This window comes from Gopherus flavomarginatus, chromosome 4 (genome assembly GCF_025201925.1).
Source record: "Gopherus flavomarginatus isolate rGopFla2 chromosome 4, rGopFla2.mat.asm, whole genome shotgun sequence".
In the NCBI taxonomy this organism is placed as follows: domain Eukaryota; kingdom Metazoa; phylum Chordata; order Testudines; family Testudinidae; genus Gopherus; species Gopherus flavomarginatus.
Genome location: NC_066620.1, coordinates 56,038,547 through 56,059,805, shown reverse-complemented (window position 1 = coordinate 56,059,805; position 21,259 = coordinate 56,038,547). Strand labels below are relative to the sequence as shown.

The 21,259-nt window shown below is 48.6% G+C and overlaps 1 protein-coding gene across 1 annotated transcript in view; it reads right to left on the bottom strand.

Moving 5' to 3' along the window:
- The window catches only part of DNAH14 (dynein axonemal heavy chain 14), a 490,898-nt gene that overhangs the window by 141,033 nt on the left and 328,606 nt on the right, over positions 1 to 21,259 (bottom strand). Inside the window, exon 54 of the mRNA XM_050948398.1 lies at positions 4,047 to 4,214. Within this exon, the coding sequence (XP_050804355.1) occupies positions 4,047 to 4,214 (168 nt within the window). The remainder of the gene's footprint in view (positions 1 to 4,046; positions 4,215 to 21,259) is intronic.

The window sequence follows — 21,259 nt, the reverse complement described above, 5'->3', positions numbered from 1 at the left end:
CGTGAGCACCCCATGACCCCAGCCCACACACCCAGCTCTCTGCCCTGATTCCCCCTCACACATCCAGTTCTCTGTCCTGAGCCCTGCACACCCCCAAGGCCTGTGCCCTGAGCCCCGTACCCTGCACACACCCCAGGCCTCTGCCCTGAGCCCTGTACCCCCCTCACACACCCCCAGCCCTCTGCTTGACTCCTTCACCCCCCCCCATGACCCCAGCCCTGATTCTGGCACCCCCCCACATACCCAGCCCCCCCACATCCCAACTCTTGCATCCCCCACATCCCCAGCCCCACCCTGAGCACCAGACAGGAGCTCCTGCAGCACCCCCCTCCATATTCCTACCTGCACCCCTTGAACCAAATGGGAGCTGCCCAGGTAAGCACTCCACACCCAAACCTCCTGCCCCAACCCTGAGCCCCCTCCCTCATTCTAGCTCCTGGCCAGGGCTGCCCAGAGGATTCAGGGGGCCTGGGGCAGGGCCGGATCTTCGGTGGCAATTCAGCGGTGGGTCCCTCTTGGAGGGAAGGACCCGCCGCCGAATTGCCACCAAGGAATGAAGCAGTGGCAGTAGAGCAGCCTAAGTGCCGCCGATTGCTTTTTTCCCATTTTTTTTTCCCCGCTGCTTGCGGTGCTTGTACTCACTGGGCGGTGCGCTGAGGCTTCAGCAGCACTTCAGTGGCAGGTTCTTCACTCGCTCCGAGTCTTCCGCTGCACGGTAGGACCTGCCGCTGAAGACCCAGAGTGAGTAAAGGGCCCACCACTGAAAACCCGGAACAGCTCATGCAACCCCTGTGAGGTCCAGGGCAAATTTCCCCCCCCGCCCCAGGAGGCCCTGCTCCTGGCCAGACCCTACACCCCAACCCTTAGCCTGCTCCTTCACCCCCCGCCCTGTGCTCAGCGTACTCCTACCCTCAGCTCAGTGCAGAGAGAGAGAGAGAGAGAGAGAGAGAGAGAATGGGCCAGAACCAGGGAGAAGGTAGGAATCCACTGTATGTCGGCAGGGCCGGGACCCCAGACCGGCAGCGGGCTAAGCGGGTCTGGCAGCCGGGATCCTGGCTGGCAGGAGCCGGTGGATGGAACTCCTGAGTGGCAGCGGGCTGAGCAGTTTAGCCCACTGCTGGTCTGGGGTCCTGGCCACCAGCCCCGCACAGCCTGCCAGTCTGGGGTTCTGGCTACTGGACCCTTGCCAGCCGGGGTCCCGGCCGCAGGCCCTGCTCAGCCCGCTGCCGGCCTAGGTGAACAGAACCCAGACCAGCAGCGGGCTCAGCGGGCTGGCGGCATAAGATCAACATTTTAATTTAATTTTAAATGAAGCTTCTTAAACATGTTGAAAACCTTGTTTATTTTACAATATAACAACAGTTTAGTTATATAATATATAGACTTGTAGAGAGAGACCTTCTAAAAACATTAAAATGTATCACCGGCATGTGAAACCTTAAATTAAAGTGACTAAATGAAGACTCGGCACACTGCCTCTGAAAGGTTGCTGACCCCTGTACTATAAGCTGCAATCTGCCCTTTGTTACAGTGGTGCAGCCCCACTGAAGTTAATTTGCATTACAGTATAACCATGTATGTGAGAGAAGGATTTAGCTTCATGTGGGACAGAGTGGATTTACAGTAGTGCAGAAGAAGATGGACTAACAGCAGTGGGGACAACCAAAATGACCAAAAATCTCTTGTTCCTTGATTCTCCTCAGTGAGCTTCATGGTCAGCAGAGGGGATTATTTTTGGGGAAATGGAGGGAGATGAGGTGGGAAGGAAAGTTTATAGAAGTATCATTATATAAACCAGTGATGTAGCCAATAAAAACAAATTGTTAGAACTCCAGCATCTGAAAATAGGAGCACATAGCAGAATTAGACATATCTGCTGACTTCTTTGGACAGAAATAAAACTTGTGATGATGATTAGCAGAATAGTTTCTATTCTGATTAATTTTTAAATTTAAAAAAGAAGCCTGTGGCTGAGATGTGATCCTAATATAGTGTTTATTATTTTGAAAAAATATATACTTCAATATATTGTATATACTTCTGCCCATACCAGTATGTAAGTAACTTCTATTAATTTCAACTTGAGCATATCTGCAGGCAGAATTTGGTCCATATACAATACAACAGCCATGACGCAAGCTGATGTCAAATATGTTGATGTTTACCCCTTTGCCTGTCCTCACTAAAGAACTCCGGCCTGCACCCAGATCTCTCTTGCAAGTAATATAGCAATCTCCTCCTCTCTAGCTCTATGCCTTGCTCTTTTCCCTTCTCCAATCCATTCAATATGCTACAGCTAAATTATTCTTCCTTGCTGTCCATGTCAATTGTCTCTACCATTCAATTTATTTTAGTTCCTTATCCTCACTTTCAAGACTCTACATGTTGCCATCCATCCCCACAGCTCAGCACTCTGCTTCTCCTTATTCCTCATTTTATATGCCACTCTGCCAACTCTACCCTCTTAAATGGCTTCAGCATTGTTTCTCCCCTAACAGCATGTTGGGAGCTTGTGGGAAGTTGTGCTCCACAGCATACAGAAGACACGAACACCATATATAAGTCTAACAAATCAACTCCAACTGCAGGAACTACATCAGTGTATCTGAATTTGGGGAACTCTGCATTGACATGTACAGAGACATAGAGGCAGAATTTGTGCTATGGCTCATCGGCAACAATTCAGTTAGTGAAATTCTCTGGTAACACTTTTAAAGTGTATTATTTATTAAATTCACAAGAAAGGAGGTCCTATTCTAAAGCTTTAAGAGACATTTCGTTAATAGTGTGAATAGGAAAGTTAAGATAACTCCTTGACGACACTGTAAAACTATTCTGGTGACAAAAATAATGAAATGTTGTCATGCATTTTTCATGTAATGTTGTCCTTTGGCAACATTAAACATTTATTTAATATTAAACAATGCTAAATTAAGAAAGGATAGCATAGTTTAACTTTCAATTGGGGAAAAGGAGGGATTTAAAAAAAATGTTGTATTAATTTAAAATCTAGATTTGACGTTATTTCTTGTCTCACTGAGTTGACAGATACCAATGAGTGGTTGGTAGAAAGAAGGATAAGACCACATGCCATATGGTAAGTAGTCTTTGAAATTTGAGACAAATGGAATCCTTTTTTTTTAATAGCTACTATGATTCAGTAGATTTCATATTATTCTTTTTGAATTAGGGAGATTTGTCTAGTGATCGTCAGTAACACAGTTACTAGAACAGATTAGTTGGTGAGAGACTATTTATTTATAGGCTTATATTGGTGTTCATTCCATAGTACCTGTGTGTGTCCCATACTTTAATGAATTTATCTGTGCAGAATCCTTGTGCCACGTTCCAGAAGGGAAACTGAGACCAGAGAGAATAAGTGACCTGTCTAAAGTCATCATGAAAGTGTGTACCAGAGATAAAAATAGAACTCAGATCTCCTGAGTCTCAGTCCAGTGCATTAACCATTAGATCATCCTTCTACTCTTAACAACTGAAACCAATGATCCCAATGAAAATAATAAAACACCAATAACTAGCTCTTCTGGACTACATTTTCAAATAAACACACCTGTTCACCTGGCATGCTTGCAAAACTCACACTTGTGTACTTAAATACAGATCTGTCGCATCTTACGCTGGGGTTACGTTCCACAGTCAGCACATAAAGTGAAAATCATGTATAGTCAAAATTACATTGAGTGTAACTGTGGGTGGAATCGCCCGCACTACATGTACAGTATTAAAATTGTTATTTTTCTTTTTTTTTGTTTTTGCCGACCGTGTAAAGCTGAAATCGTGCATGTTAAATGCGCGTAAGATGCGACAGACCTGTACTCACTGCATGCAGATATCAAGTAATTGCGTACTATAATAACTGTCCAGATTGCATGTACAAATATAAACTAGGTATATTATTTTTTATCAAAACTTACATGCCTATATTTGAAAAAACAGCATTTTGGCATGCTCAAAATATTTCTAAAATGTTCTCTTTCAAATTTTAGTTTAATAGCTACAGATAACAAACTGTCTGTTTTCAATACCTTAGTATTCATTGAATTCATTTTAGTTTGGAATTCTTCCAAGACAGAAACAAGTTTTTTATGGTTAGTGATGTTTCGATAGATTTTACTTTCAAGAGGTGTGTTCATATCCAGAAAATCCACAAATATGGTAGACTCCTCCATCAATTTTTCTTTGGTCCATGTGATCTATTAAAAATACAATTCAATCTATTAACCTCACCATTTTATATGTTAGAAAGCAATGTTCACTGCTGCTCATAAATCAAATGGTAGTTCTGCCTATTATTGTTTCCCCCCTGTTCTTGTTATTAGACTCTCATTTCAGTTCCCCATAACTTTGCCATATTTAATTGTATTGCAATTTTCCATATTGGATATCTGTCTAATGATGTTTTTTTTTCGTTGAAATTTACAGCTAGAAAGGTTCAGCCATTTCTGAGAATGAAATTAGGGAAAGTACATTAATTTTTGCCATATTAAATGTATGTCCTTTTCTTCTCAAAAATCTAGCGCCTCCATGCTTTGGAGCAGGAACTTTAAATTTGGCAGGTGGTGTTTTGTGTCAGGGATTTACCTTTTCCTGCTATTTTAAAAATGCATCCAAATTTGGCAGAGTTATAAGCCTCTGAAGAATCTCAGGTTGCACACGCTCAGTAGAATTTAGAAGCTAAAATCTCTGAAGATTCCACCCTCACAGCTCCTAGCACTGGCAAAACTGTGCATATGATATCCTCACAAAGTGAAGGAGCATGCCTGTAAATGCTGTTCTCAGCTTTTCTGTGATAGGGTAGGGCGAGGCACCAGAACTGAGAGCATGAAGACTGTCTATCATGTGCTCTCAATGAGGCCCTTTCTGGCTGCCAGGCAGTGTGGAGAAAGAGAAGGCCTAACTGGACTGTAGTAAAATCAGACCAGGGAAGATGGAAAGAAATAGGTTAGGACAAGGATCCTAGTGAGACTGGGACTGGGCCGGGAGAGGGTGGGGGGTGAAGGAATGTAAATCCCTTGGGGTGCCAGGGAAGGAAGTTTGAGACTGGAATTGACTGGACAAGGAGACTGGGACAGAGAGCTGGTGGGCAGATGGAAAATATGAGTGGCTCTGCAGGCAGACTGGGACCGGAGGTGGAGACTGAGATTGGAATCTAGTGTATCTTTTCAACACGCTTAGAAAGACAGTTTCAAATAGTATACTTACTAAGAGAATGGGTTACTCTGAAATGAGGCGGCATATTGAATGTGCATCATTAGCAAGCACAACTATCTTGCATCCTGGGCATATTTTAAACTTAGGGATTTGCACTCTGCCATCAGATCTACCCTTGTTACTTAGGCAAGACTGAAAGAAGAAGACGACTCCCAACCCCACCCTTTTTTAAAAACTCAAAGGGCTTAAGTGAAACTTAACAACAAACGAATGAACAGATAACTGATTTTTTAGACAAAGAAAATGCAGATCTAATCTACCTGGATTTCAGTAGGCATTTGATACAGTTCCATATGGGAAATTATTAGTTAATTTGAAAAGATGGGGATTAATAAAAGAATTAATGTAAGAAAGTTGGGAAGGAACTGGTTAAAGGGGAGATTACAAGAGGTCATAGTAAAAGATAAACTGCCAGTCTTGAGGGAGATTACTAAGGGAGTTCTTCAGGGAATAGGGTTATGGTAATATCATATAAGATGATCTGGAGGACCTTGAAAACTGGAGTAATAGAAACAGGATGAAATTTAATTGCACAAAGTCATGCACTAAGGGACTAACAAAAATAATTTTTGCTATAAGCTGGGGACATATCAATTGGAAGCAACTGAGGAGGAGAAAGACCTGGTTGTACTGGTCGATCACTGGTCGATGACTATGAGGCACCAATGTGATGTGGCTGTGAAAAAGACTAATGCAATTCTAGGATGTATGAGATGAGGTATTTCCAGTAGAGACAGGGATGTGTTATTACCATTATTTATTCACTGGTTCTTTCTTTTGTATGACATTTGAAAAGCATCAGTCTGGGATTATAATTTAATTTTAAGGTTTGAAAGCCATTCTAATGTTTCTGGGATAAATTAGGTGGATCCTCCTTGTACCTCCACTGTAAGTGTAAATGGGACAGTTGTTTGTGATGTGTCACATGATTTGTACCTCATCACAGTCACAATTTGGTGATTCTTTGACTTTCCAGTTGTGGAGAAAATATCCTCGCCTGGCGATGAGACCTCCTCTGGAATACTGCATAATTCTGGTCTCTTGTGTTTGAAAAAGATGATTTCAAACTGGAACAGGTGCAGAGAAGTGCAGACAAGGATGATCAGAGGAGACTTAAGGAGCTTTGTTTAGCCTAACAAAATGAAGGCTGAGGGGAGATTATGATTGCTCTCTACAAATACATTGGAGGGATGAGGGAGGGAGAGAAGTTATTTAAGTTAAGTGCCAATGCTGACACAAGAACAGATGGATATAAATATCAGAGGGGTAGCCATGTTAGTCTGGTTCTGTAAAAGCAGCAAAGAGTCCTGTGGCACCTTATAGACCAACAGACGTATTGGAGCATGAGCTTTCGTGGGTGAATACCCACTTCGTTGGATGCATAGTTCCCGCAGTCTCCCCCGCCCATTGGAATTCTGGGTTGAGATCCCAGTGCCTGATGGGGCAAAAAACATTGTCACGGGTGGTTCTGGGTACAGCCTCACCCCTCCCTCTGTGCAAGTAGCAGACAACCATTTTGCGCCTTTTTTCTTGTGTGAATTGTGCAGATGTCATAGCACGGCAAGCATGGACCCTGCTCAGCTCAAGACAGCAATCATGGACATTGTAAACACCTCGCACATTCTCATGCAGTCTATGCTGAACCAGGACCTGCAAAACCAGGTGAGGAGGAGGCGGCTACGGCAGCGTGGCGACGAGAGTGATGAGGACATGGACACAGAATTCTCTCAAACCGCGGGCCCCTGCGCTTTGGAGATCATGCTGGTAATGGGGCAGATTCTAGCCATTGAACGCCGATTTTGGGCCTGGGAAACAAGCACAGACTGGTGGGACCGCATAATGTTGCAGGTGTGGGACAATTCCCAGTGGCTCCGAAACTTTCGCATGTGTAAGGGCATTTTCATGGAACTTTGTGACTTGCTTTCCCCTGCTCTGAAAAGCCAGAATACCAAGATGAGAGCAGCCCTCACAGTTGAGAAACAATTTGCGATAGCCCTCTGGAAGCTTGCAACGCCAGACAGCTACTGGTCAGTGGCGAATCAATTTGGAGTGGGCAAATCTACTGTGGGGGCTGCTGTGATGCAAGTAGCCAAAGCAATCACTAAGCTGCTGCTACGAAAGGTTGTGACTCTGGGAAACGTGCAGGTCATAGTGGATGGCTTTGCTGCAATGGGATTCCCTAACTGTGGTGGGGTGATAGATGGAACCCATATCCCTATCTTGGCACCGCAGCACCAGGGCACCCAGGACATAAACCGAAAGGGGTACTTTTCCATGGTGCTGCAAGCACTGGTGGATCACAAGGGACATTTCACCAACATCCACGTGGGATGGCCAGAGAGGGTTCATGACGCTCGCGTCTTCAGGAACACTACTCTGTTTAAACAGATGCAGCAAGGGAATTACTTCCCAGACCAGAAAATAACAGTTGGGGATGATGAAATGCCTGTAGTTATCCTGGGGGACCCAGCCTACCCCTTGATGCCATGGCTCATGAAGCCATACACAGGCAGCCTGGACAGCAGTCAGGAGTTGTTCAACTACAGGCTGAGCAAGTGCAGAATGGTGGTAGAATGTGCATTTGGCCATTTAAAGGTGCGCTGGTGCACATTACTGACTCGCTCAGACCTCAGCCAAACCAATGTCCCCTTTATTATTGCTGCTTGCTGTGTGCTCCACAATCTCTGTGAGAGTAAGGGGGAGACCTTTATGGTGGGGTGGGAGGCTGAGGCCAATCACCTGGCCACTGATTACACGCAGCCAGACACCAGGGCGATTAGAAGAGCACACCAGGAAGCGGTGTGCATCAGAGAGGCTTTGAAAACCAATTTCATCATGGGCCAGGGTACGGTGTGACTGTTGTCTTTGTTTCTCCTTGATGAACGCCCCCGTCCCCCGACTGACTCATTCCCTATAAGCCACACACCCTCTCACTTCGATTACCGCTTGCTTCCTAAGGAAATAAAGTCACTCTCATTTTAAAATCATGTATTCTTTATTAATTAATTATACAGTGAGGGAGAGAACTGACAAGGTAGCCCGGGTGGGGTTTGGGAGGAGGATAGGAGGGAAGGAAAAGGCCACTAAAAAAAATTCAAAATAATCACAGCCTTTTGGTTGGGCTGTCCACTGGGGTGGAATGGGCGGGTGCACGGAGCCTCCCCCCACGCGTTCTTAGTCGTCTGGTGGGTGAGGAGGCTAAGGAACATGGTGAGGGGGGAGGACGGTTATACAGGGGCTGCAGCGGCACTCTGTGATCCTGCTGCTGTTCCTGAAACTCCACCAGACGCCAGAGCATGTTCATTTGATCATGCAGCAGCCCCAGAGTTGCATCCCAACACCTCAGATCTTCCTGCTGCCACCTCTCATCTCGAGCGTCTCTCCTCTCCTCACGTTGCTCCCTCCTGTCCTCATGGTCACTGACATCTTTCCTGTACTTTGATATCACGTCCTTCCACTCATTCAGATGAGCTCTTTCATTGCGGGTCACTTCCATGATTTCCGAGAACATTTCGTCTTGCATCTTTTTTTCCCACCGCTTTATGTGAGATAGCCTTCGGGACAGAGGAGGGAGACTTGAAAAATCTGCAGCTGCAGGAGGAAGGAGAAAAAAGGGAGAGATGTATTTAAAAAAATACATTTTACAGAACAATGGTTATACTCTTTCACGGTGAACAACACTATTCACATTACATAGCACATATGATCTCACTACAAGGTCGCATTTTGCATCTTAATATTGAGTGCCTGTGGCTTTAGTGTTAGAGATCACAGACGCAGGTCCAGGCATCAGAATTCGGCTTGCATGCAGCCACGGTAAGCCATTGTCTTTCGGCTTCTGCAGCCTTCATATATCCAGCGCCCTCCTTTCCCAAATACCAAGCAAAGCCCGTTGAGTGCTGCTTTTTTCCTGTTAACATGCAGCACCAGAACTGCCCCCATCCAATTCTCTGGGATGATCGCTTTACCCCTCCCGCCACCGCGTGGCTGGTATCATGGAAGATTCCTGCTAGCCACCCTCCCCCCCACAGCGTGGCTGGTAGCAGGGAAGATCCCAGCTAGCCAAACGCGAAAAAGCTCAGCGCCAGTCATCCCCCTCCCCCCTCCTTGGCTAAATGCAGGGAAGGATTTCTTTTAAGCCACAGGCAAACAGCCCAACCATCTCTGTCCTTCCCCTTAATTAAATTCCCGTATTTCAACCAGGTTACCATGAACGATATCACTCTCGAGGATAACACAGCAAGATAAAGGATGGATGTTGCTTGAATGCCAGCAAACACCGGGACCATACGCAGCTAGATTTTGTCATGCAATGATACCAGATCACTTGCTACATGCATGGCGTGCTCAAGTGTCCTACCATGGAGGACGGAATAAGGCTGCCCTGCCCAGAAACCTTCTGCAAAGACTTTTGGAGTATCTCCAGGAGAGCTTCATGGAGCTGTCCCTGGAGGATTTCCGCTCCATCCCCAGACATCTTAACAGACTTTTCCAGTAACTGTACTGGCCGCAAATGCATCCCAAGACTTCAGGGCAAATTAATCATTAAAAAACGCTTGCTTTTAAACCATGTTTTATATTTACAAAGGTACACTCACCAGAGGTCCCTTCCATGGCTTCACGGTCTGGGATAGTGGCTTGGGAAGGCTGGGAGGGTACTTCTGTCAGGCTGAGAAAAAGCTCCTGGCTGTTGGGAAGAATGGAGTGCTGTGTGCTCTCTGCAAGCTTGTCCTCCTCCTCATCTTCCCTGTCTGCAGAATCCTCAGGCAAGGCTAAGATTACCCCCACCTCGGAATCCACGGACAGAGGTGGGGTAGTGGTGGTGGACCCCGCTAGAATTGCATGCAGCTCAGCGTAGAAGGGGCATGTTTGCGGCCCTGCCCCGAACCTTCTGTTTGCTTCTTTGGTTTTCTAGTAGGCTTGTCTTGAACTCCTTAACTTTCACACGGCACTGTACTCAGTCCCTGGTGTGGCTTCTCTCCATCATGGCCTCGGAAATTTTTTCAAATGTTTTTTCATTTTGTCTTTTGGAACGTAGTTCTGGTAGCACGGAATCCTCTCCCCATATAGAGATCAGATCCAGTACCTCCCATGCGGTCCATGCTGGAGCTCTTTTTCGATTCTCAGACTGCATAGTTACCTGTGCTGATGAGCTCTGCGTGGTCACCTGTGCTGAGCAACTCTCCATGCTGGGCAAACAGGAAATGAAATTCAAAAGTTCATGGGGCTTTTCCTGTCTACCTGGCCAGTGCATCCGACTCCAGACTGCTGTCCAGAGCGGTCACAATGGTGCACTGTGGGATAGCTCCCGGAGGCCAATACTGTTGAATTGCGGCCACACTAACCCTATTCAGAAATGGCAATACTGATTTGAGCGCTACTCCCCTCGTCGGGGAGGAGTACAGATATCGATATTAAAAGCCCTTTATATTGATATAAAAGGCTTCGTTGTGTGGACGAGTGCAGGGTTAATTCAGTTTAACGCTGCTAAATTCAGTATAAACCCATAGTGTAGACCAGGCCTATAAAAGACGGTTACTCACCTTTGTAACTGTTGTTCTTCGAGATGTGTTGCTCATATCCATTCCAATTAGGCGTGCATGCGCCGCGTGCACATTCGTCGGAGACTTTTTACCCTAGCAACACTCAGTGGGCCAGCAGGTCGCCCCCTGGAGTGGCACCGGTATGGCGCCTGATATATACCCCTGCTGGCCCGCCAGCTCCTCAGTTCCTTCTTGCCGGCTACTCCAACAGAGGGGAAGGAGGGTGGGTGTGGAATGGATATGAGCAACACATCTCGAAGAACAACAGTTACAAAGGTGAGTAACCGTCTTTTCTTCTTCGAGTGCTTGCTCATATCCATTCCAATTAGGTGATTCCCAAGCCTTACCTAGGCAGTGGGGTCGGAGCGAGACATTGCAGACTGTAAAACCGCTGCTCCGAAAGCGGCATCGTCTCTAGCTTGCTGGACCAGTGCATAGTGCGATGCTAAGGTGTGCACAGAAGATCAGGTGGCCGCACGGCAGATTTCCTGTATGGGGACATGAGCCAAAAACCGGACGACGAAGCCTGAGCCCTAGTAGAATGGGCGGTAAGGGCCCCCGTTGGCACGCGGGCCAAGTCGTAACATGTCCTGATGCAGGACGTGACCCAGGATGCGATACGCTGGGAGGAGATTGCCATGCCTCTGATGCGTTCCGCTACTGCCACAAACAATTGTGGTGAGCGTTGGAAGGGTTTAGTTCTCTCAATATAGAACGTGAGAGCCCTTCGGACATCCAAGGAATGGAGCTGTTGCTCTCTTCGGGATGAATGCGGCTTTGGGTAAAAGACTGGCAGGAAGACATCTTGGTTAATATGGAAGGCGGTGACGACCTTAGGGAGGAACGCCGGGTGCGGTCGCAGCTGTACCTTGTCCTTATGGAACACAGTATACGGAGGGTCCACGGTTAGAGCCCGAAGTTCCGAGACTCGCCGAGCCGACGTGATAGCGACTAGGAAGGCCACTTTCCAGAACAGGTACAGCAGCGAGCATGTGGCTAAGGGTTCGAAGGGGGGCGCCATGAGCCTAGTCAAGACAAGGTTCAGGTCCCAAGTAGGGGTAGGCCATTTGACCTGAGGGTATAGCCGCTCCAGGCCCTTGATGAATCTTGACACCATAGGGTGGGAAAACACGGACTTGCCAGCCTCGCCTGGATGGAAGGTGGATATAGCCACGAGATGGATGCGCAGAGAGGAGATCGCCAAGCCCTGCTGCTTGACAGACCACACGTAGTCCAAAATGGTGGGGACTAGCACAGAGAGTGGGTCGTGGCCGTGCTGGTTGCACCAGGAGCAGAAGCGTTTCCATTTCGCTAGGTAGGTTGAATGCGTGGAAGGCTTCCTACTGCCCAACAACACTTGTACTGCATCAGAACAGCGCAACTCGGACTGGCTTAACCAGCCAGGAGCCATGCAGACAGATGGAGGGACTGTAGATCCAGATGGCGCATCCTGCCGAAGTCCTGTGTGATCGGATCTGGCCAAAGAGGTAGGGCAATTGGATTCGCCAGGGCCAGATCGAGCAGCATGGTGTACCAAGGCTGCCGCGGCCAAGCCGGAGCAATCAGGATGAGGCGGACCTTGTCTCTCCGGACCTTGATCAGGACTCGGTGGACGAGAGGGAAGGGTGGAAAGGCGTAGCAAAGACGTCCCGTCCACAGAATGAGGAACGCGTCCGACAGGGAGCCCGGGGAGCGACCCTGTAGAGAGCAAAACACCTGGCATTTCCTGTTTGATCTGGAGGCGAACAGATCTATCTGGGGAAACCCGCACCTCCGGAAAACGACACAGAGGACGTCCGGACGGACGGACCATTCGTGGGACAGAAAGGATCTGCTCAGGTGATCCGCAAGGGTGTTTCGCACTCCCGGGAGAAAGGAGGCCACTAGATGAATAGAGTGGGCTATGCAAAAGTCCCACAGACGTATTGCTTCCTGACTCATAGACTCATAGACTCTAGGACTGGAAGGGACCTCGAGAGGTCATCGAGTCCAGTCCCCTGCCCTCATGGCAGGACCAAATACTGTCTAGACCATCCCTGATAGACATTTATCTAACCTACTCTTAAATATCTCCAGAGATGGAGATTCCACAACTTCCCTAGGCAATCTATTCCAGTGTTTAACTACCCTGACAGTTAGGGACTTTTTCCTAATGTCCAACCTAAATCTCCCTTGCAGTTTAAGCCCATTGCTTCTTGTTCTATCATTGGAGGCTAAGATGAACAAGTTTTCTCCCTCCTCCTGATGACACCCTTTTAGATATCTGAAAACGGCTATCATGTCCCCTCTCAGTCTTCTCTTTTCCAAACTAAACAAACCCAATTCCTTCAGCCTTCCTTCATAGGTCATGTTCTCAAGACCTTTAATCATTCTTGTTGCTCTTCTCTGGACCCTCTCCAATTTCTCCACATCTTTCTTGAAATGCGGTGCCCAGAACTGGACACAATACTCCAGTTGAGGCCTAACCAGTGCAGAGTAAAGCGGAAGAATGACTTCTCGTGTCTTGTTTACAACACACCTGTTAATGCATCCCAGAATCATGTTTGCTTTTTTTGCAACAGTATCACACTGTTGACTCATATTAAGCTTGTGGTCCACTATGACCCCTAGATCTCTTTCTGCCATACTCCTTCCTAGACAGTCTCTTCCCATTCTATATGTGTGAAACTGATTGTTCCTTCCTAAGTGGAGCACTTTGCATTTATCTTTATTGAACTTCATCCTGTTTACCTCAGACCATTTCTCCAACTTGTCCAGATCATTTTGAATTTTGACCCTGTCCTCCACAGCAGTTGCAATCCCTCCCAGTTTGGTATCATCCGCAAACTTAATAAGCGTACTTTCTATGCCAACATCTAAATCGTTGATGAAGATATTGAACAGAACCGGTCCCAAAACGGACCCCTGTGGAACCCCACTTGTTATACCTTTCCAGCAGGATTGGGAGCCATTAACAACTACTCTCTGAGTACGGTTATCCAGCCAGTTATGCACCCACCTTATAGTAGCCCCATCTAAATTGTACTTTCCTAGTTTATCTATAAGAATATCATGCGAGACCGTATCAAATGCCTTACTAAAGTCTAGGTATATCACATCCACCGCTTCTCCCTTATCCACAAGGCTCGTTATCCTATCAAAGAACGCTATCAGATTAGTTTGACACGATTTGTTCTTTACAAATCCATGCTGGCTATTCCCTATCACCTTACCACCTTCCAAGTGTTTGCAGATGATTTCTTTGATTACCTGCTCCATTATCTTCCCTGGCACAGAAGTTAAACTAACTGGTCTGTAGTTTCCTGGGTTGTTTTTATTTCCCTTTTTATAGATGGGCACTATATTTGCACCTTTCCAGTCTTCTGGAATCTCCCCTGTCTCCCATGATTTCCCAAAGATAATAGCTAGAGGCTCAGATACCTCTTCCATTAACTCCTTGAGTATTCTAGGATGCATTTCATCAGGCCCTGGTGACTTGCAGGCATCTAACTTTTCTAAGTGATTTTTTACTTGCTCTTTTCTTATTTTCTCTTCTAAACCTACCCTCTTCCCATAAGCATTCACTATACTAGACATTCCTTCAGACTTCTCAGTGAAGACCGACACAAAGAAGTCATTAAGCATCTCTGCCATTTCCAAGTCTCCCGTTACTGTTACCCCCTCCTCATTGAGCAGTGGGCCTACCCTGTCCTTAGTCTTCCTCTTGCTTCTAATGTATTGATAAAAAGTCTTCTTGTTTCCCTTTATTCCCATAGCTAGTTTGAGTTCATTTTGTGCCTTTGCTTTTCTAATCTTGCCTCTGCACTCCTGTGTTATTTGCCTATATTCATCCTTCGTGATCTGACCTAGTTTCCATTTTTTATATGACGCCTTTTTATTTTGTAGGTCACGCAAGATCTCAAGGGTAAGCCAAGGTGGTCTTTTGCCACATCTTCTATCTTTCCTAACCATCGGAATAACTTGCTTTTGGGCCCTTAATAGCGTCCCTTTGAAAAACTGCCAACTTTCCTCAGTTGTTTTTCCCCTCAGTCTTAATTCCCATGGGACCTTGCCTATCAGCTCTCTGAGCTTACCAAAATCCGCCTTCCTGAAATCCATTGTCTCTATTCTGCTGTACTCCCTTCTACCCTTCCTTAGAATTGCAAATTCTATGATTTCATGATCACTTTCAGCCAAGCTTCCTTCTACTTTCAAATTCTCAACAAGTTCCTCCCTATTGGTTAAAATCAAGTCTAGAACAGCTTCCCCCCTAGTAGCTTTTTCAACTTTCTGAAATAAAAAGTTGTCCGCAATGCAGTCCAGGAACTTATTGGATAGTCTGTGCCCCGCAGTGTTATTTTCCCAACATATATCTGGATAGTTGAAGTCCCCCATCACCACCAAATCTTGGGCTTTGGATGATTTTGTTAGTTGTTTGAAAAAAGCCTCATCCACCTCTTCCACCTGATTAGGTGGCCTGTAGTAGACTCCCAGCACGACATCACCTGTGCTTTTTACCCCTTTTAGCCTAACCCAGAGACTCTCCACCCTTCCGTCTCCTATGTCCATCTCCACCTCAGTCCAAGTGTGTACATTTTTAATATATAAGGCAACACCTCCTCCCTTTTTCCCCTGTCTATCCTTCCTGAGCAAACCATACCCATCCACACCAACATTCCAATCGTGTGTATTATCCCACCAAGTTTCAGTAATGCCAATAATGTCATAGTTGTATTTATTTATTAGCACTTCCAGTTCTTCCTGCTTATTACCCATACTTCTTGCATTTGTGTAAAGGCATCTAAGATACTGGTTTGATCTTGCCTCCCAGCTTTGCCCTGACCCTCCTTCCTCTCTGCCATTATAGCCCGTGCTCCCTCCTGTTTCCAACCCATCTCCCAGGTCTTGTTCCCCACTTACCTGTGGGCTTTGCTCACCTGTCCCCGTCGAACCTAGTTTAAAGCCCTCCTTACTAGGTTAGCCAGTCTGTGCGCAAATAAGGCCTTTCCCCTCTTCGAAAGGTGAACGCCATCTGTTCCTAGCAGTCCTTCCTCAAATAGCATCCCGTGGTCGAGGAAGCCAAAGCCCTCCTGGCGACACCATCTTTGCAGCCAGGCATTCACCTCCACGATGCATCTGTCTCTGCTCGGACCCCTACCTTCAACAGGAAGAATCGAAGAGAATACCACCTGCGCTCCAAACTCCTTAACCCGTACTCCCAGAGCCCTGTAGTCACTCTTGATCTGCTCAGCGTCACACCTTGCAGTATCATTTGTGCCTACATGGATGAGTAGCATGGGATAGTAGTCAGAAGGCCGGATAATCCTCGACAAAGCCTCTGTAACATCTCGGATACGGGCCCCTGGCAGGCAGCATACCTCCCGGGATGAACGGTCAGGGCGACAGATGGGTGACACAGCGGGGAGGACCGGGTCCCGCCCTGCTTGTTGATGTAATACATGGCCGTTGTGTTGTCCGTGAATACCGTGACACAACGGCCGTGCAAATGGCGTTGGAATGTTTGGCATGCTAGGCAAACTGCCCGCAGCTCCTGCACATTGATGTGAAGAGTCAACTCTCTCTGTGACCATAGACCCTGTGTACGCAGTGTCCCCAGGTGTGCACCCCAGCCCAGCGATGACGCGTCCGTCGTCAAGGACACTGAGGGCTGAGGGGCGTGAAACGGCAGGCCCGCACACACTTGGGAGGGCGTTGTCCACCAGCCTAGGGAACCGAGAACATTCGGTGGAATCGTTACAATTGTGTCTATGGCGTCCCTGCCCGGGCGATAGACCGATGCGAGCCAGGTCTGCAGCGGGCGCATGCGGAGTCTTGCATGCTTGGTGACGAAGGTGCATGCGGCCATGTGTCCCAGGAGAGCAAGGCACGTTTGAGCAGACGTGGTCGGGAAGGCCTGTAGGCTTGTGACCATGGACACTATGGCTTGGAATCGGTGCCGGGGGAGGCTGGCCGTCGCGAGGTTGGAATCCAGCACTGCCCAGATGAACTCTATGCTCTGCGTAGGCACCAGAGTGGACTTGTCCGGGTTGATGGTCAAGCCTAGACTCGCAAACAGCTCCGTGATGATGGTGATGTGCCCGGTCACCTGCGCCTCCGACATGCCTCGAATGAGCCAGTCGTCGAGGTAAGGGAAGACATGGATACGACGACGGCGCAGGGCAGCGGCGACGACTGCCATACACTTGGTGAACACCTGGGGGGCTAAGGAGAGCCCAAAGGGGAGGACTGTGAACTGGCAGTGGTCCTGATTTACCACAAAGCGAAGATACCGCCTGTGCGGGGGAAAGATCGCAATGTGGAAGTATGCGTCCTTCATGTCGAGAGCAGCGTACCAATCTCTGGGATCCAGGGAGGGAATGATGGTTCCTAAGGTTACCATGCGGAACTTGAACTTTTTGATGAATTTGTTCAGGCCCCGCAGGTCCAGGATGGGTCGAAGGCCCCCTTTTGACTTGGGGATTAAGAAGTACCGGGAATAAAACCCCTTGCCCCTTAGCTCCCTTGGCACTTCCTCTATAGCTCCAATGAGCAAGAGCTTGTGAACCTCCTGGACGATAAGTTGCTCGTGAGAGGGGTCCCTGAAGAGGGACGAGGATGGGAGGGGGGTGGAGAAACAAACTGAAGACGGTAACCAAACTGCACCGTGCGCAGGACCCAACAATCCGAGGTTAGCTGGGACCATGACGGCAGGAAGGGGTGGAGGCGGTTGAGGAAATGAAGTGGATCCAGGGAAGGGATTGGTAAGCTGCTCTCAGGCGCACCTTCAAAAGTTCGCCTTGGGTCCCTGCGGTGGCTTGTCGGGCCCAGAAGTATTACCCCTTTGAGGACCTGGCTGATGTCTACGGTTCGGTCGACCTCGCCTCTGGTTGAAATCTTGTCTGGGGCGAGGCGGGGGGTAAGTGCGCCGATGGTAGGGGCGGAATGGCCTTCTCTGAGTCTGGGGCATCTGCATTCCCAGTGAGTGCATGATGACCCAGTTATCCTTCAGGCTCTGTAGCCTGGGATCTGTCTTCTCAGAGAAAAGGCCCTGTCCATCGAATGGCAGGTCCTGAATCGTGTACTGTAGCTCCGGCGGTAGTCCGGAAGACTGCAGCCACGATATATGGCGCATGGCTACGCCCAATGCCAGTGTTCTTGCTGCCGAATCCGCGGCATCTAAGGACGCTTGTAGCGAGGTCCTGGCGACCCTCCTGCCCTCTTCCAGGAAAGATGAAAATTCCTGGCGTGAGTCCTGGGGAAGCAGCTCCGTAAATTTGCCGACAGCCTCCCAGGTGTTGTGGCTGTAACGGCTCAGGAGGGCTTGCTGGTTCGCCACACGGAGCTGAAGACCTCCAGCGGAATAAACCTTGCGGCCCAGCAAGTCCATGCGCCTGGCTTCCCTGGATTTTGGCGCAGGAGCTGCTTGGCAGTGGCGTTCTCGCTCATTGACTGACTGTACCACCAAGGAGCAGGGAGCGGGGTGTACATAGAGGTACTCATACCCCTTGGATGGTACCATATATTTCCTTTCCACTCCGCGGGCAGTGGGTGGAATGGAGGCCGGAGACTGCCAGATGGTGTCCGCCTTCGCCTGGATCGATTTGATGAAGGGGAGGGTTACCCTGGTCGGTGCCTCCGCAGAAAGGATGCTTACCACTGGGTCCTCCACTTCAGGGACTTCCTCGACAGGAAGGTTTATGTTCTGGGCAACTCGCCTCAGAAGGTCCTGGTGTGCCCGGAGATCAAATCGGCGGGGGCCCTGATGAAGATGTGCCCGCTACCGCCTCATCTGGAGACGAGGAAGAAGACACCCCAGGGAGGAGTGGTTCCTGAACGGAAGCCTCGTCCAGAGGGACCTCCACTTCCCGAGCATCCTGCTGCGCCAGGGGATCCATAGGGACTTCCTCCATATCTGAGGGGGGAGGCAAGCTGACCGTGGCCTCTGGTGCACGATGCTCCGATTGGCCGGAGCGAGCGGGACCCGAAGGTTCGCCCTGGGCTTGGTGGTATGCCCAGGGCATCCAAAAGGACCACTGTGGTGGTCCCTGGTCCGGGTGGGCCTGCACATCCGAACCCCCGTAAGAGGCGCTGTCCATCCGGGAAGAAGCGGACGAGTGCCTTGAAGGCCATGGAGGAGCCGTCGATGACTGCGTCAGGCCCCTGCGCACCCCGACGTCGCTGCGCGGTGCCGGCGAGCGGTACCGGGAGTCATGGTGGTACCTTGATCTGGACCGGGACCTGCTACCAGCTCGGTGCCGGGAGGTCGACTGGTGCCGTACGCTGCTGTGCCGGGATCGGCTGTGGTAGGAACGTCGGTGCCGCGATCTAGACTGGTGCTGAGAGTAGTACGACGGCGACCGGGATCTTGAACGGTGCCGCGAGTACGACCGGTGCCACAGGTAGCGGTCTCAGGACTGCGAGCGGCATCTGGATCTTGAGTGGCGACGCTGAGAGTGGTCCCTCGATCTGGAACGGGACCGATGCCCAGTAGTGCCCGGCGAATGCGGCCGCACCATGGCGGGCTTGCCCATCGATTGGAGAACCCGCACCGGCGGTGCCGGGGGTTGGGGCAGCTCGGGCTCTGTCATAGCAATGAGGTAGCATGCGACGGAGAAGGTCTCCGGCGTGGAAGGCGCGACGAGCTCAACCGCTGTTCTCACTGGGGAGCTGAGATGCACCGGACTCAACGGTCCCTGAGGAGCCGGAGTCGACGGTGCGACGACGCTCGGTGCTGCGGCGGATGACGGTGCCGGGCGGTCAGGTTTGGAGGCACGCTCAGACTGCGGTGCAGTTGTAGGCACCGCAGGAGCCCTGTGCTTCTTGCTCCTCGGGGAGAGGGAGCGGTGCCGGGCCGGTGCTGAGCGGGAAGTTGAAGCCTTTGCCGGCGCTGGGCGGTCTGGAGCGGAGGCGACACTTGGCCCCGGTGCCGGAGTCGATGCCGATGGTGGGGGATTCAGCGCTGCCTCCATCAAGATCTGCTTCAGGCGACTGTCCCGCTCCTTCTTCGTTCGAGGCTTGAACGCCTTGCAGATCCGGCACTTGTCCACAAGGTGGGACTCGCCTAGGCACCTCAGGCAGGAGTCGTGCGGATCTCCTGTGGGCATCGGCCGATGACAGGCCGCACAAGGCTTAAAGCCGGGTGAACCGGGCATGGGCCCCGGCACCGCGGGGAGGAAAAGGGGCAAACCCCCGATCCTCTGTATAACTATCTACAACTACACTTAACTAACTTTATAACTACAACTATTACTATAATAACAGAACTATATACACTATACTGTAGAAGAGTGAAACGCTAGGGAGGTGGAGAACGGCTAGCCGTGCTCCACATTTCCAACGACCGACACGGGCGGTAAGAAGGAACTGAGGAGCGGGCGGGCCAGCAGGGGTATATATCAGGTGCCATACCGACGCCACTCCAGGGGGTGACCTGCTGGCCCACCGAGTGTTGCTAGGGTAAAAAGTCTCCGACGAACGTGCAGGCGGTGCACGCACACCTAATTGGAATGGATATGAGCAAGCACTCGAAGATGAACTATCTATTACCCTAATTCTAAACAAGGAGGCAGGAGGACACTGTAGTTCTGACTTGCTGCCATGAGAGGTCAGAAGGAATCAAGTGGCAGGTTGGGGCTGCTCCATCCTTTATAATCTTGCTGTCGGTGGCATGGTGGTGTACAAAGTGCATTGCTGACTAAAAGATGCACAAGACGCATACACCTTCAGTAGGATCTGTGTAGACAATTGCTTGAAGAAGAACTTGCTCTTTGCTGCTTACAGGTCTGGTTTAATCCATTCAGCTCTCATGTTTAGATTCAGTAAGTGTTCAACCATTAAGACCATTTCAAACAAGTCATTCAAGAGTGCCTTTGACAAGAAATAGTGTTTTCTAAGGAGAGCATATTAATAAAACAAGCTTCTTTATCATTTTGCAGCAAAATACAGCAATTTAGCATGGATTGCTGGCTGTAACTTGTAATGCTGTTTTTCTCTTGAGCATTATGTTTTTTTTACTAGCATCTGTAAAAAAGGATTTGAAGTAAAGGGTATACAAATCAACAATGTATTGTTCTCTAACATTTAAAATGAAATCTTTTTACTTTGAAAATGATACTTACTGCTCATCAATAATCAGTACCAATTTATTATGGATGTTTGGAAAACAGATGATTACTCTATTTTGCATTTATATCTCTCCCAATTGATCAGTATTTTAAAAAAATCTTCACTATATTTATTAAAAAGTTCACTATGCTATTTTAGGAGATTTGTAACTCCCAACCCATACATATTAAAATAAAGACATTCCTGTATTTGGCTTACAAAACCTGATGCAATTGCAGACATATATTTTGTTGTGCGTGTAACCCACCAACTTGGTACAATTAACACAAGTTCTAGACATAAGATCTGTCTCATTCCAGGGAAAAACAAACATATTGTAATCCATCACAACCTATCTGAAGGGACCTGGTGAAGACTGATAGCCATGAAATTGATTTCCC